At 35.9% G+C, this 15,425-nt stretch overlaps 1 protein-coding gene across 1 annotated transcript in view; it reads right to left on the minus strand.

Annotated features, from left to right (window-relative positions):
* Positions 1 to 646: 646 nt before the first annotated feature.
* Positions 647 to 15,425, minus strand: part of FAM199X (family with sequence similarity 199, X-linked) — a 32,838-nt gene continuing 18,059 nt past the window's right edge. The window contains exons 3-6 of the mRNA XM_040264982.1: positions 11,125 to 11,274; positions 10,724 to 10,885; positions 8,374 to 8,640; positions 647 to 7,085 (exon numbers count right to left, since the gene is read on the minus strand). Of these exons, the coding sequence (XP_040120916.1) occupies positions 6,915 to 7,085; positions 8,374 to 8,640; positions 10,724 to 10,885; positions 11,125 to 11,274 (750 nt within the window). The 3' untranslated portion in view covers positions 647 to 6,914. The remainder of the gene's footprint in view (positions 7,086 to 8,373; positions 8,641 to 10,723; positions 10,886 to 11,124; positions 11,275 to 15,425) is intronic.

A 15,425-nucleotide genomic window follows, 5' to 3' on the forward strand; every position in this document is an offset into this window, starting at 1 on the left:
TGAAATAAGCAGTTTTTCTAAACAGACTCCTTAAAAATGCATGTCCTAGTATTGTCACTTAGGACTGATTTTGCATCAGAGAAGGACGAACTCAGAGAAATCTCTATGGTAGCACTCTTTGCAACAATCAAAACAGAAACTGGAACCTAATTTCCACATCATTCAAACATTAAATTGTATTCATAGTCAAGTGAAATAGTCAATATTTGAGAAATTTCTCCATTAAACCATCAGGTTCCCACCTTAGACAGTGGCCTTAAGGAAGCAGACAATGAAATGCAGCACACTCTTCCCCTCATACCAATCACTTACAAATAGTAACTGTGGGCAGCAGTTTTAAGTCAATGATTACTGTTCACTGGTAAAATGATGATAGTGGTCACTACATAAAACATCAAAGATCTAGATCTGTACTATCCAACAGATCTGTGATGATGGAAATGTTCTATATCCTGTATTTTCCAATGCAGTAGTCTTTCACCATATATGGCTACAGCACTCTTGAAGTGGTGCTAATGGGACCAAGAAGCTAAATTTTAATTTTCATTCACTTAAATAGCTACCTGTGGTTATGGGTTACCAAAATAAACAGTATATACAGGTTTAGAGAACCTAAGAAACACATACACACAGATAAACACACACATTTCACTTAATATCTGACTCACATTTATTAAAAATTGAAATTACAGAAAAGCATGAATAATATTGGCTTTATTAAACAAGCTTAATTAACTTACCTTTGACTAACAAATCAAAGCATTTAATATCACAAAAGGAATTTTGAGCATGAGGTCAATTCCAACCTCTGAAGTTAAAAACAAATGAAAAGCAGCCAAGACATTTTCCAAAGGAGAGAGCAACCACAGATCTCCCTCTAGTGGCAAGAGATAAAGTTGCTGCTGAAAAGCTGAACTGCTTCTGTACCAATACATAAAACTGCTCACAGACATTACTTTTATATAACTTAAGAAAACTCTAGAAGGAAAATAGATCTGGTTTTTGTAAACAACATTAGACCTAATTTTCACTCACTATGAATTCTAATGTCTCTAGAAATCTGATCTTTCCAGGAGAAAAGAGATTTGCCAGTGACATCTGGGGAATTGATTGGGACTTACACAAAACAAAAGCTATGGAGCCTTAACCAAACTGAGCAAAAGAAAAGAGAGAAATTTTTCTCTGTTGATAAATGTTCTAGGATGGGACATGAAAAGGAGTAGATTCAGAAGTATTAAAGTAGTAAGCAGCAGTGGGTTTGTAAAAATCCATGGTACATCAAAAGAGACACTTTAAAATATTACAATTTTTCATAACCAAAACACTTTTCATTCTTATAATCAGTTTCAAAAGACAGCTCTGCCACATTGCCATTTTAATTACAACCATACATACTATATAGATTTAACTACTGAATGACTACTTTCAAGTACAAGAGGAAACTCAAAATAGAAGTGACTTGTGTTACAGCTACTGTTTTTCCCTAACAGCTTCAGGAAAAACAGCTTTTATATACACTGAAGTAAGTACAGAATGTACAGAAGACAGATATATATATACAAAAGTGCATTAATACAGTAATACATTTAGCAGAAATACAGGAAAAAAATCCTGGTTAACAATCTGATACATTACAGTATTTAAGACTACTTGAAGATTCTCCAAACCAGTCAACTTCCTACTTGCTTTGGTTATGATATTGATGCTACATAACTAACCTTTGAAACTAAAACAAAAAAATTGAAATTTTTAACCATCTGTGAAATGTTTTACATATACTTGTGTTTATTCTTAATAGCTTTTGAAAACAGTTCTATAAAACTCCCAACACAAAGATTTAGAATGGATAATACATATATCTAAATTAGAGTATTCAAAGAGGAAATTAAATTGATCCACTACAGGAACAGACACGGTCTGCTCCATTCCTAAAAGCCTCAGCTTGGTAACCTAACCTCAAAGTCTCAACTTAAATCCAATTGGTCAGCTACTATTAAAGAGCAAGCAGCTCCACAAAACAAGCCATGGCTTCAGGCCACTGTTCCTTAGAACAATTCACAATAGGTAAGTGTTAACTTGTCATTTATACATATTAATTCTACAACTACCTTTATATAGTCAAAATGCATATGTATAATTAGACTACTCTCTGCATATGTATAATTAGACTACTCTCTTCTTTTCTACCCCCATCCCTCACCACAAAAAAAGAACACAGATTTCCACAGGTTCCATTGACCACAAAAGATGTAACAAAGAAATCCAACAATACCTATTGAAATCAGAGAAGACCCAAATCAGTTTTTCCAAGTTCAGTATGGATATCAAATTAAAAAAATTAATTTACCATTATGTGATCTAGGTTAAAACATTAATAACCTTAATTTAAAATACAATTGTGAAGGGGGGCTGAAAACAAGTAATTTTCATATTAGAAAAAATATGTAAATAAAATTTTAGTGAGTCAACTCAGCTATACCATGCAACTTCCTATTTTTTTGTCTTAAAATATTTTATTGAAGTATAGTAGATTTCTTACTCTTATTAATAATAGCCAGTTACTTAGAATTTGTAGAGTTCCTTCTAATCTTCTGGAATTTTCCAAAGAAATAAGAATTAAGCATTTCTAAGGAGCTATGTTCCAGATACTACACTGATAAGGATGCCTAGGTCTAAATCTCTCTCAGATACCTCCTACCACTTAGCATAATTTAATCGTAAAGATAAAACTTATCTTACTTTGTCAGACTTAAAATGAATCCAAAGTTATCACAGTACATGTGTATACAAATATTTATTTTCTACCTAATAGTCCTTTTAAGGATTAAACTTACCTCTAAGTTTAGACATATTGAATGTCGGTGTGCACAACATCAATACTATCATTTGACTGTAACTGGAAATTTTCCTATCAACCATCTCAAACTATAAACTGATTTTAAGTAACCCCTTCCCAGTTTGAAGCAAACATTTTTTCTTGTAAACAGAACTGTTAAGAAGTTAAAAGGAAGAGGAATGTTACGCTATTACATAAATGAATACAAGAATCACTAAAGTTAACAAACAAATCAATTTGCTATATAATCTCTGCTTTTGAAGTACTTTTGCCTTGAAAATTATCTTTTCAGGGTTAATTCAATTTTAAAAAATATTCTTGGGAATTCCCTGGAAGCTCAGTGGTTATAACTCCATGCTTTCACTGCCGAGGGCCTAGTGTCAATCCCTGGTCAGGGAATGAAGATCCTGCCAGCTGCACAGTGAGGCCAAAAAATAAAATAAGTAAAATAAAAAATATTCTGCTTTATGAGTTTTATCAGGGGAAAAAATAAACAAATACATTAAACTATACTTTAGATGACTTCAATGTTCTATGACCTAGCTGGGCCAAAAATCAAGTTATATAAGTGAAACTTAAGATCTGAAGGTTTTCGTTATGTACTCTATTATCATTGATTAGTTTGATATAATGCCTTTGCTTACTGATATCCAAGAGCATGGGCATTTTATAAAATGAATTACAACATTTAGATTACTTTTGAATTTGGAAAAGCCTAATGTTGACGAAAAGTATAGAGTTCACCTTTAAGGCACAGGAAGCTATAAAAAAGAGTAAGCCACAAACAAAAGACTATGCTAGAGAATCCTGGGAACAAGACTTTTCTATTTGTCATGAACTAACATTTTTGGCTTAAATATGAAGACATTTACTAAATTTCACAATTTTTAAAGCTTATCAGAATCTGGATACCTTTATATAGTAGTTTCTTAAAATTTTTCCTTTATGAGGGGTTTTAGCACTTCTAAGAGCTAAATAAAATGAGATGTCTATCCAATCCACAGAGTCATCAAATTTCAAATCAGTTTCTGGCATTAATTCAGCAATATCTAGTTAACCCAAAGGACTGACAAAATGGACAAAAGAGCCACCACTTAACTAAAAATGAGACAAGTCTCAAAAAATAAAGTTATTTTACTCTAAGTTCTTCTTGGGACAGAAGAACAGTATAAAGTCCTTTGTACTTCACTACACATTATACTACATTGCCTCAGTTAAACTCAGTTGCAAAAATGTAGAAAAAAATACGTCATTTTGTTTAAACTCAAGGTTTGTACTTTTAAAACCTGTGGTAGGGACTGACAGACTTTTACAAGGTCTCTTTTCCCCAGTTTTGTTGAAATATAATTGACATACACACAAGATCCCTAATAAAATGTTCTGGATAAATGTGATATGACTTCATTATGTCCTTAATTAAGAAGTCTTATTTTTTAATCATGCCCTCGTGTAGCAAGGCTTATTTTTAAAGGGAAAGATTTATTTGCTCTAATGTCAATTCTCTACAGTTGAGAACTGACAATGGAGCAAATAAGTCTCACATTTTTATTAATTGCTTAGTTGAGGTTTATACTTTTAAAGAAAAAAATTGAGTTGGATTTGTTTTAAATTGAACTTAGAGAGAGATCAGACTAAATTTATTATTTATTCTAAGAAAGAAATAATTCAAACCTGAATTAACTAAATGAGGCATTAAGACCAAAAAAAAAAAAGTATAGCACATTAACAAAGACAATAAATTTTTTGTCTTTTTCTGCTGTTTTATTTGGGGGGGGTAGGTAGAGAAGGACTTTGTAATCTCCCTCTTTAATCATAAGCAAACACAAATTGCTTAAATTTTTTTTCTGTTCCTTATTTCAATCTCTTCCAAGCCACCTTACTGAGCTATCTCTAATTTATGATACCATAAAGACTGTGCATCCAGATTTGCACATTTCATGGTGTACTTTACTATAAACACTCAAACCTTTATAAACTTTAAAAAAATTGGATTCGTGGCACTTTGGTAAACTTGCTTAACAGTGACTTAAGTTAAATCTATGGTAATAAGACTGTGATTATTGGGAGAGCAGAGGAATTGGTCTTATTAGGATCTTCTTTTACTGGTCACTGTCAAGTAAATTGTTTCCAAGTATTTAACAGATACATGCTGCTCTATGGTCTCCAAAAGGGGCCTGTCTTCCTTGAAGAGTAACTAAAGAGAACAGGCAGTCATTCCCAGGAATTTTGCTTTTGCTAAGAGCAGGCAGAGAATTCAGCTGTATTTGCTCTTCTATTTACTCTTTCTGTATTTAGAAGGGAAAACACAACAAGATGGACCCTTTCAATCTTCTTCAAGAGTATTCTGGGATTTATCCCCAAGTTCTCTTTGGGCCCTCTAAGCTAGTCAGAAGCACTAAAGAGGGGGTAAGAGGAAAGTCAGAGGGAGTACTCCAACTGACAACCATATACACATATATACTGTTATTTCAGTAAAATTTTAAAGTATGAATTTAGTAGTCTTCAAAATGTTACAACCATACCACAGACCTCAGTAAAGCTGCAATATATCAATTTTTCCCTTAGTTTCAATTCTTTAACTTTTGAGGAACCAAAATAAAGTAAAAATTTCAAAACATATGATTGTAAGCAAAGGTTATGCTGAGAATTAAGAATTCGCAGCTGAGAATTAAGGATCTACGTTGTTAATCTTTTTAATGGATTACTCGATATGATACAGTGCAAAAAAAGTAGGAATCTATCAACCTCTGACTCTAGAGTTTAAAAAAATATCGACAACTCATCCTACAAAATCATGATTACCTCCCAAGTTTCCACAATAAAAAGAAAATCATGAAAGTCAGAAAGCAGCTTGATTGTCAGTAGTATCAGTTTCCATTTTCTTTAACCCGTGTGAATGTTTAAAGATGTGTGGGAAAATAAAAGGAATCATACTACTTATAATGTTCATGGTAACAAACTCTTCACAAAACCATTTAGAGACTCAATGATTTCACATTTAAAATTAGAGTACTATTAGTAGCCAAGAAGCAAAGGTTTTTTAATATCTCACTGCTCAGTGTATTTCTAGTGATTTACAGAGTTTAGCAGAACTGTAAGGGTTTTCTTGAGTTAATTTTGAACATTAACTTGTTCACATGCCATAAAGCTGTTACACCAAATATTTAAAAATTAGAGCTGTGCTGAAAATAAAAAAACCTACAGAAAGAACTTGACAGAGATGTTTCTTGCCTTTAAGACAGTTTCACAGCCTAAAATTTCAAAAAGCAGTGAAAAGTAGAATCGGTTGTTTTGCTTGCTGGATGTTTCCATTTGAATATTAATCAATGTAGCATTAAGTCTAAAATTCAGCTACTAGTAATATTATTTTCTCAGTAGTCATCACTTGCAGAAAGGATTCTGAGTATACATAAAGTGAAAAACAAAAACAAACCTAACAAAAGATGTTAGGGCCTATTTTTTACACATTTGAGTTAAAATGAATGAAAACAAATAAACCTAATGAAGGCACTATTGTAAACAGCAATCCACATTCTATCCCTACCACCTCAAAAAAAAGACGTCCACTAGGAATTGAGAATTATGCTATGGCCCTTTAGAAAAACTAAGAAATCATAACATTACGAAGAAACTGAATTACGATCTCTACACATTCTATACTGACATAATAAATTACCTGTCAGCAGTACCTTGAAATTTCCTAAACTGTTAAAGTACTAGTCTGAAAAAGCCCAGTTAACCACTCCGAAGTTTAAATAGTCAAAACATTTACTAAATCAGTGGTTCTTAAAACTAGAGTGTGTGGCAGAATAACCTAGTACCTGTTGAAACACAATGCTATGCCCCTCCCCCAGCATTTCTGATTCACTAGGTCTGGGGTGGGACCCAAGAGTATGCATTTCTAATAACTTCTCAGGTGATGCTGAAGCTACTGCTCTGAGGACCATCTGCTGAGAACCACGGACCTAAATTATGAACGGTACGTCAGCACAGCCCTAACCAAAAGTTTGGTCAAGATGCATGTAAACAAATAAGGATAAAATAACGCTTAGAAGCAATGCCGATAAATTCAGCCCTATTACATCAAAACATCTACATCCGCCTCATGGTCTTCCTCAGTCACTTTCAAGGACAGCACTTCTTCATTAAGGAAGAGCCCACTGAGCCTCTCCTTCCGAGCCTGCCTCTGCTCTTTCAGCTGCCTCTTGCGTAAGGCCTTCTGTTGTAACTTCCGCTGTTTGGATCGCTTCTGTGAAAATAAAAATTTCTAAATCAGTGAGGTTCAGTTCTGGCGTACCCACCCCAAAGTACTGTATGGATCAAATTCGATATTTTCTGAATAGAGATGTTCAAATTCCTCTGCAGTACAATCCTGGTTCTAGTAAGTGAGCCATTAGCTTAGACATGAAAACAATTTTTCAAGATTCTATATTTATGGTATTTGACTAGGAAATCTTCTGATTAGGAAGGTTTGAAACTTGATCATTTGACTAGTTATGGATAACTAATCATTTATAAGGCTTTTTTATATTAAATTAATGTACACTGGTGTCAGTGCAGAGGAAACATGCAGTGAACAATAATGAATAAAATGTAGAGAACACTGTCAAAATCTCTAATGCTTATTCTTTGAAGGTGCCTTTTATCCAAAAGCATTAGCAATTTTACAATGGCTGGGAAAGAACCATGTCTTTTTCATATTAAGCAAATGCCATCTTTTAAGCCCATTAGAAACCCAGTGGGTACTCTATTTCTTGCCACTGGTGAACGATGCCAAAAAAGAATGACCACATACACAGAGGAAACCCTTGGCAACCAACAAAGCTGGCTATGTTTCTGCTACTTTGGTTAAGAACCAAGTAAAGAATCACTTTCCAGGAAAAGTCACCACTGGGTTCCCAAGAGTTATAGAGATATCCTTATCATCTGTAAGTTGGCTCCACACTGTCACCACTGCAAGGAACCCAACTTTCCCACTAAGCATCACAGAACTATTCTACATACATTTAAACTTTCTATTTTTTATGCATCCAAAAATACTATACAGAGTTTTTTCAACTGTGAAAAGAGTAGTCAGAAATTAGAGAAAGCATTATTACATTTTAAAAAGAGCTACAAAGAAACATTCATGGTTAAAACTTTAATAAAACATTTAACACACATACAAGACATACGGGACATTTTTAGGAGCTAATAGACAGCAACATCAGCAACCTAGTGAGATCTGCTTAATAGTAAGTTGCAGTCAGTATTGCAATATTGAGACTCACTCATTATTTCCATCAATTTATCTTACTTAAAACAGACACAAAAATCAGATAAAATGGAAGGTAATATGGCTGTGGGTCAAAACAGCATTTCAAAGCACTCAGTGTAGAGGGCTTTGTTCAACAGCAGAGACTCCTGCTTGCTCAATTAAAATCAAAACCCACAGGCATCTATAGAGCAGGATAATTTTAACTCTTCAAGAACTGTATATGAAGGAATGCTAATGTTAATATTGAAAGGTAAAGTTTTGTATTGATTAGACGTTTTACTTTTGAATCCCGAATCCGTTCTGCTGCACTTGCAGACAAGTTGCTGTCACTGTGTGCTCGACTCATGTTGGCACTGGAGTTTGAAGCAGAGTTTCCAACACTGGACCCACTGCTGCTTGCAGAACTGACCATGCTGGCACTGCTGCTGCTGGCACTGGCACTGGCGCCGCTCACTCCACTGGTGCTTGCACAACTAAAGTTGCTTCTCTTCCAGGCCTCTCTTGTGGGCCGTAGGCGAGGGCTATGCTCCTTGATATAGTTTCTGACCTTGGAACAGACAGACAAAAACTGGTTAGTATTGTACCTTGACGTTCTGCCCTCAAATTAATGGAGAAAAGAAGAATATTGTACTTAAAGATTGTCAAAAGTGCTACAGATGCATATAGGTAGACCAGAAAGACAAAAGAAATCTCTAAATGTAGAAACAAGTACCAGGAAAATTCTGGTGTTCAAAACTCTAGAATAAATGTTATGAAGCTATATTTTTTTAAGTATATAAAATATAATCAGTAAATGATAAGCTACTAGCTTCCAGAATTTAGGAGTGTAAGAAAATAACACTAGAAACAGAAACTAACAATAAAATAGATAAGAGTAGGCATTTTTAAAAAGGTTGCAATCCCACTGTTGGGCATACACATCAAGGAAACCAGAATTGAAAGAGACACATGTACCCCAATGTTCATCGCAGCACTGTTTATAATAGCCAGGACATGGAAACAACCTAGATGTCCATCAGCAGATGAATGGATAAGAAAGCTGTGGTACATATACACAATGGAGTATTCCTCAGCCGTTAAAAAGAATACATTTGAATCAGTTCTGATGAGATGGATGAAACTGGAGCCGATTATACAGAGTGAAGTAAGCCAGAAAGAAAAACACCAATACAGTATACTAACACATATATATGGAATTTAGAAAGATGGCAATTATGACCCTGTATGCAGGACAGCAAAAAAGACAGAGATGTGTATAGCGGACTTTTGGACTCAGTGGGAGAGGGAGAGGGTGAGATGATTTGGGAGAATGGCATTGAAACATGTATAATATCATGTAAGAATCGAATTGCCAGTCTATGTCCAATGCAGGATATGGCACGCTTGGGGCTGGTACACGGGGATGACCCAGAGAGATGTTGTGGGGAGGGGGGTGGGAGGGGGATTCATGTTTGGGAACGCATGTACACCCGTGGTGGATTCATGTCAATGTATGGCAAAACCAATACAGAATTGTAAAGTAAAATAAAAAATAAATTTAAAAAATAAATAAATAAATAAATTTAAAAGGTTGCCACTTAACTATGCTGCTGATTATATTAGAGTGTTTCCTAGATCTTAGGTAGGGGCCCATAATACCTGTCTTCAAATCCAAGGCATCAATTTACCATACTAGTGAAAAATGGGCTGGAATGTAAAAAATTATATAGTCTGTTGAGAGAAACACTGAGAGAAATTTTTCATAAATGATAACAAACACAAAAAATTAAAATGTTCACTCAAGTATAGCTCTCAATAATATTTTGATTCTGTCCACTGGTCTTTTGTAAGATGAGTTAAAATAAATCTATACCTTAGCCTAACAACTCCTTAAATTGTGAAGTCAAATTTCAAAACCTATATAACTAGAAAGTAGGTTCTAGAGCCAAATGATCCCAGAAAGGTATGGTCACATGAAATGTACATAAGACCTCTTAAAACCACACGTTCTAATATTACATTTCACAGCAGTGATTTTGACCTTAATTATCTATATATTTATATACGACTATTCAAGTCATATATGACTATTCAAGTATAAAAAGCAGAGACATTACTTTGTCAACAAAGGTCCATCACGTCAAAGCTATGGTTTTTCCAGTAGTCATGTATGGATGTGAGAGTTGGACTATAAAGAAAGCTGAGCACCGAAGAACTGATGCTTTTGAACTGTGGTGTTGGAGAAGACTCTTGAGAGTCCCTTGGACTGCAAGGAGATCAAACCAGTCCATCCTAAAGAAAATCAGTCCTGAATATTCACTGGAAGGACTGATGCTGAAGCTCCAATACTTTGGCCACCTGATGTGAAGAACTGACTCATTGGAAAAGACCTTGATGCTGGGCAAGATTGAAGGCAGGAGGAGAAGGGGACAACAGAGGATGAGATGGTTGGTTGGCATCGCCGACTCAACGGACATGAGTTTGAGTAAACTCCGGGAGTTGGCAGTGGACAGGGAGCCTGGTGTGCTGCAGTCCATGGGGTCGCAAAGAGTCAGACACAGCTGAGCTACTGAACTAAACTGCATCAAGTATACATGTTATAAAACAATGGTATTTTTAATAGCTTTAGAATCTGTATTTTCTTTACATACCTGCTTCAGTTTTTCATCTGTGAGACAGTTAAGTTCAATAATAAACTCACTGTCAGTAGGGGAGATTTGAGCAGAAGGATCAATTATTTTAATAATATCAAGTTGTTCCCGAAGACCCATCTCAGTACTGACTTTACGACTCAGATACTCAATATATTCCACCTATATGATGAAAAATTATAATAAATAAGATGAATGCCAAAACCTCTGATCTTTCAGTGTGCAACTTATAATATGTTTAAGTATCAGAAACACTTATTTTCCCCTGAAAAACAATTAGAGCTCAAATTAATATTTACTAAGCAAACCACATTAATCCAGTAGCTTTAAGTTAGACAATAAATGAAACTTCACATATTCTCCACATATATACTTTTAATTAAGAATGTCAAGATCTCTACCTGTTCATCGTTTGTCATTGCACTCCAAGGAAGTTCATCTAAATTCCGGTGCTTGTTTTTCTTTTTAGGAAGCAGGCAAGGTGAACTTGGAATACTGGGTATGACATCAGAAAGTACATCACTCCCGCTGGCAATGTCACTGCCAGGTAACTTTATAAAAATAAGGAGAAGGTAGGGAAAGAAAAATTAAAAGCAAGAGTTTAAATGCCATGTTTCATATTGACTAAAAATTACTTTAATAAAAGACTAATGACAAATACTGAATCAGGAGACATTAACTCTGATCCACTCTTAATTTTACACAAAGCAGCAACATCATATATACAGTCAGTTATTCAATTCCAAAAGCTTAAAATCACAATTGAAGCTTATTAAAATGCTAACTTAAGAATCACTCATCATTAAGGTTTTAAATTCATGTGAATGCAGGCTAGGGCCCAAACAGCATAATGAATAAGGAGCACTAGTCTCTATCTCAAGAAACCTGAGTCATCTGCCACTATCTGGCTCTTTGCCAAACACTGGGGTAGACATACTGCCAAAACAAAGACAAATAAATCATAGCCCTTGTCCTCATGACTGTATTAATAACCTCAAGACAACTAAAATAATTTAAAATATGTTGTTAATATGTATCCATGGCACTGTAACAGGTACACGGAATCCAAAGGAGTCTAAGTCATGGTCCTTACACAAGAGTTTTATATTCTACTTGGAAAGATAACACAGTAGCACAAACATATAATTATATAACATAACAAACAACAAATGCATGTTTGAGATGACAAGTCATCAATGGAAATACCTAGCAACAAATTGAAGCTGCAAGATTAAAGCTTAGAGAACTACTAGGGGACAGGCACTGTGGAGTCAATTGCATAGAAGAGATGTATGAAGCCACAAAAAGGGAGTGAATCACTCTGCAAGGTGATCATGTTTACAATGAAGTTATCTAAATTAGCTATTCCCCCTTAAAAACTACATTTTTACTTTGATAGTCATTGATGAATCCAAGTACATAAGTGACATCCAACAATCTATGACTTCCTTCAAAATCTCTTTGACTGACACTGCTTGAATGGTTCACCCTTAGCCCAAATGTCAGTGTAATAGACAGTATTAAGAATGACTGCTGAATGCACGCACAAAGACCATCTTTTTCCATTTTTAACATCAATAAAACATTTTGCTATTTCCCCTTTGAAAAACTTCAAATCACAACATTACTATGTTAAAGATCCTCCTGGGGTTCCTAAAACAAAATGAGGTACTCCTTATCAGATGAAAGGGCTCCCCTACTTAAAACTACTTTGATTAACTAGGTAGAGAAAGGAACTTTCAAAATATCTATACTCTCAAAACATAAGGAAAAAATTCATCTAAATCTTTAGCAAATATCTGTTAAGTGCCAGACTACATGCTAAGCATTTTAATTTGTCCCTTTAATTCTGTTTACATCGTTGTTGGGGGGTGGGTGGTAAAAAACAGGCAATTAATGGTCCTTTGGCCATTTTCTTTTTCTGGAGAGAAGTAAAAGATCCCAGAGTTCAAATCCCAGCCCCACTGCTTACTAGCTGTGTGATCTTGTAGAGGTTAGTTCCCTTCTTTGAGCCTCAGAGTCTTCAGTAAGTTATGGTTTCTATCATCCATCTCAAAGGACTGTTGAGAGATTACATGAGGTAACATGGCTGGCACATAGGTGATACGCAATAAATTGAAGTGTGTCCTTTTTTCTGTACCTTGCCATGGTTTTAAAAAGAAAAGAACATAAACTCTGAGAATACTTCATGTTGCTTAAGTGGCTGGGTTAAGTTTCACATGTTAGTCTCTAAGAATGGCAGCATGGGGAAAAGGAAGAGGCATTTACACAAAGAGAATAATAAAACCATAGGCAGAAGGGAAAAAAAAACAAACAACACAGGATGAGATTAAGAAGACCTATATAATTAAAACAGAAAATCAGTGCTAGGGATTTAAAAGCTTTACAAATGAACCAGAGCTGTTATATGATATAAAGAAGTAGGCCAATAACATTTCTAAATAGAAGAAGTAATAATGAAGTTGGTCTTGAAGGAAGATGAGTTAAAAAGCAGTATGGGGGCTTCCCTGGTGGTTCACTGGCTAATAATCCTCCTGCCAATGCAGGGGACATGGGTTCAGTCCCTGGTCTGGGAAGACCCCACATGCCTTGGAGCAACTAAAGCTGTGTGCCACAACTACTGAGCCTGTGCTCTAGAGCCTGAGAACCACAACTACTGAAGCCCTTGCACTGTAGAGCCTGTGCTCTGCAAGAAGGGAAGCCAGTGCAATGAGAAACCTGCACACCTCAACAGACTAGCTCCTGCTCGTTGCACCTAGAGAAAGCCCACGCCCAGCAATGAAGACCTAGTGCAGCCAAAAATAAATAAGTAAATAAATATTTTAATAAAATACAGTATGGGAACAAAATAGAGGAAAGATTGGAATCAGGAAGCTCTTGTTATGATTTGGGCCTAGATCTGATAGAGTGCCTGATGAACTATGGAATTAGGTTCGTGACATTGTACAGGAGACAGGGATCAAGACCATCCCCAAGAAAAAGAAATGCAAAAAACCAAAATGGCTGTGTGAGGAAGCCTTACAAATAGCTGTGAAAAGAAGAGAAGCAAAAAGCCAAGGAGATAAGGAAAGATGATATAAGTATCTGAATGCAGAGTTCCAAAGAATAGCAAGGGGAGATAAGAAAGCCTTCTTCAGCGATCAATGCAAAGAAATAGAGGAAAAGAACAGAATGGGAAAGACTAGAGATCTCGTCAAGAAAATTAGAGATATCAAGGGAACATTTCATGCAAAGATGGGCACAATAAAGGACAAAAATGGTGTGGACCTAACAGAAGCAGACAATATTAAGAAGAGGTGGCAAGAATACACAGAAGAACTGTACAAAAAAGATCTTCATGACCAAGATAATCACGATGGTGTGATCACTCATCTAGAGCCAGACATCCTGCAATGTGAAGTGGGCCTTAGAAAGCATCACTATGAACAAAGCTAGTGGAGGTGATCGCATTCCAGTTGAGCTATTTCAAATCCAGAAAGACGATGCTGTGAAAGTGCTGCACTCAATATGCCAGCAAATTTGGAAAACTCAGCAGTGGCCACAGGACTGGAAAAGGTCAGTTTTCATCCCAATTCCAAAGAAAGGCAATGCCAAAGAATGCTCAAACTACCGCACAATTGCACTCATCTCACATGCTAGTAAAGTAATGCTCAAAATTCTCCAAGCCAGGCTTCAACAAGATGTGAACCGTGAACTTCCTGATGTTCAAGTTGGTTTTAGAAAAGGCAGAGGAACCAGAGATCAAATTGCCAACATCCGCTGGATCATCAAAAAAAGCAAGAGAGTTCCAGAAAAACATCTATTTCTGCTTTATTGACTATGCCAAAGACTTCCTGATGTTCAAGCTAGTTTTAGAAAAGGCAGAGGAACCAGAAATCAAATTGCCAACATCCACTGGATCATTAAAATAGCAAGAGAGTTCCAGAAAAGCATCTATTTCTGCTTTATTGACTATGCCAAAGCCTTTGACTGTGTGGATCACAATAAACTGTGGAAAATTCTGAATGAGATGGGATACCTGACCACCTAACCTGCCTCTTGAGAAATCTGTATGCAGGCCAGGAAGCAACAGTTAGAACTGGACATGGAACAACAGACTGGTTCCAAATAGGAAAAGGAGTACGTCAAGATCCTGCTTGTTTAACTTATATGCAGAGTACATCATGAGAAACACTGGACTGGAAGAAACACAAGCTGGAATCAAGATTGCTGGGAGAAATATCAATAACCTCAGATATGCAGATGACACCACCCTTATGGCAGAAAGTGAAGAGGAACTAAAAAGCCTCTTGATGAAAGTGAAAGAGGAGAGTGAAAAAGTTGGCTTAAAGCTCAACGTTCTGAAAACGAAGATCATGGCATCCGGTCCCATCACTCCATGGGAAATAGATGGAGAAACAGTGGAAACAGTGTCAGACTTTATTTTTGGGGGCTCCAAAATCACTGCAGATGGTGATTGCAGCCATGAAATTAAAAGACGCTTACTCCTTGGAAGAAAAGTTATGAGCAACCTAGACAGCATATTCAAAAGTAGAGACATTACTTTGCCGACTAAGGTCCATCTAGTCAAGGCTATAGTTTTCCCTGTGGTCATGTATGGATGTGAGAGTTGGACTGTGAAGAAGGCTGAGCGCTGAAGAATTGATGCGTTTGAACTGTGGTGTTGGAGAAGACTCTTGAGAGTCCCTTGGACTGCAAGGAG

This window comes from Oryx dammah, unplaced genomic scaffold (assembly GCF_014754425.2).
Source record: "Oryx dammah isolate SB20612 unplaced genomic scaffold, SCBI_Odam_1.1 HiC_scaffold_23, whole genome shotgun sequence".
Taxonomy (NCBI): Eukaryota; Metazoa; Chordata; class Mammalia; order Artiodactyla; family Bovidae; genus Oryx; species Oryx dammah.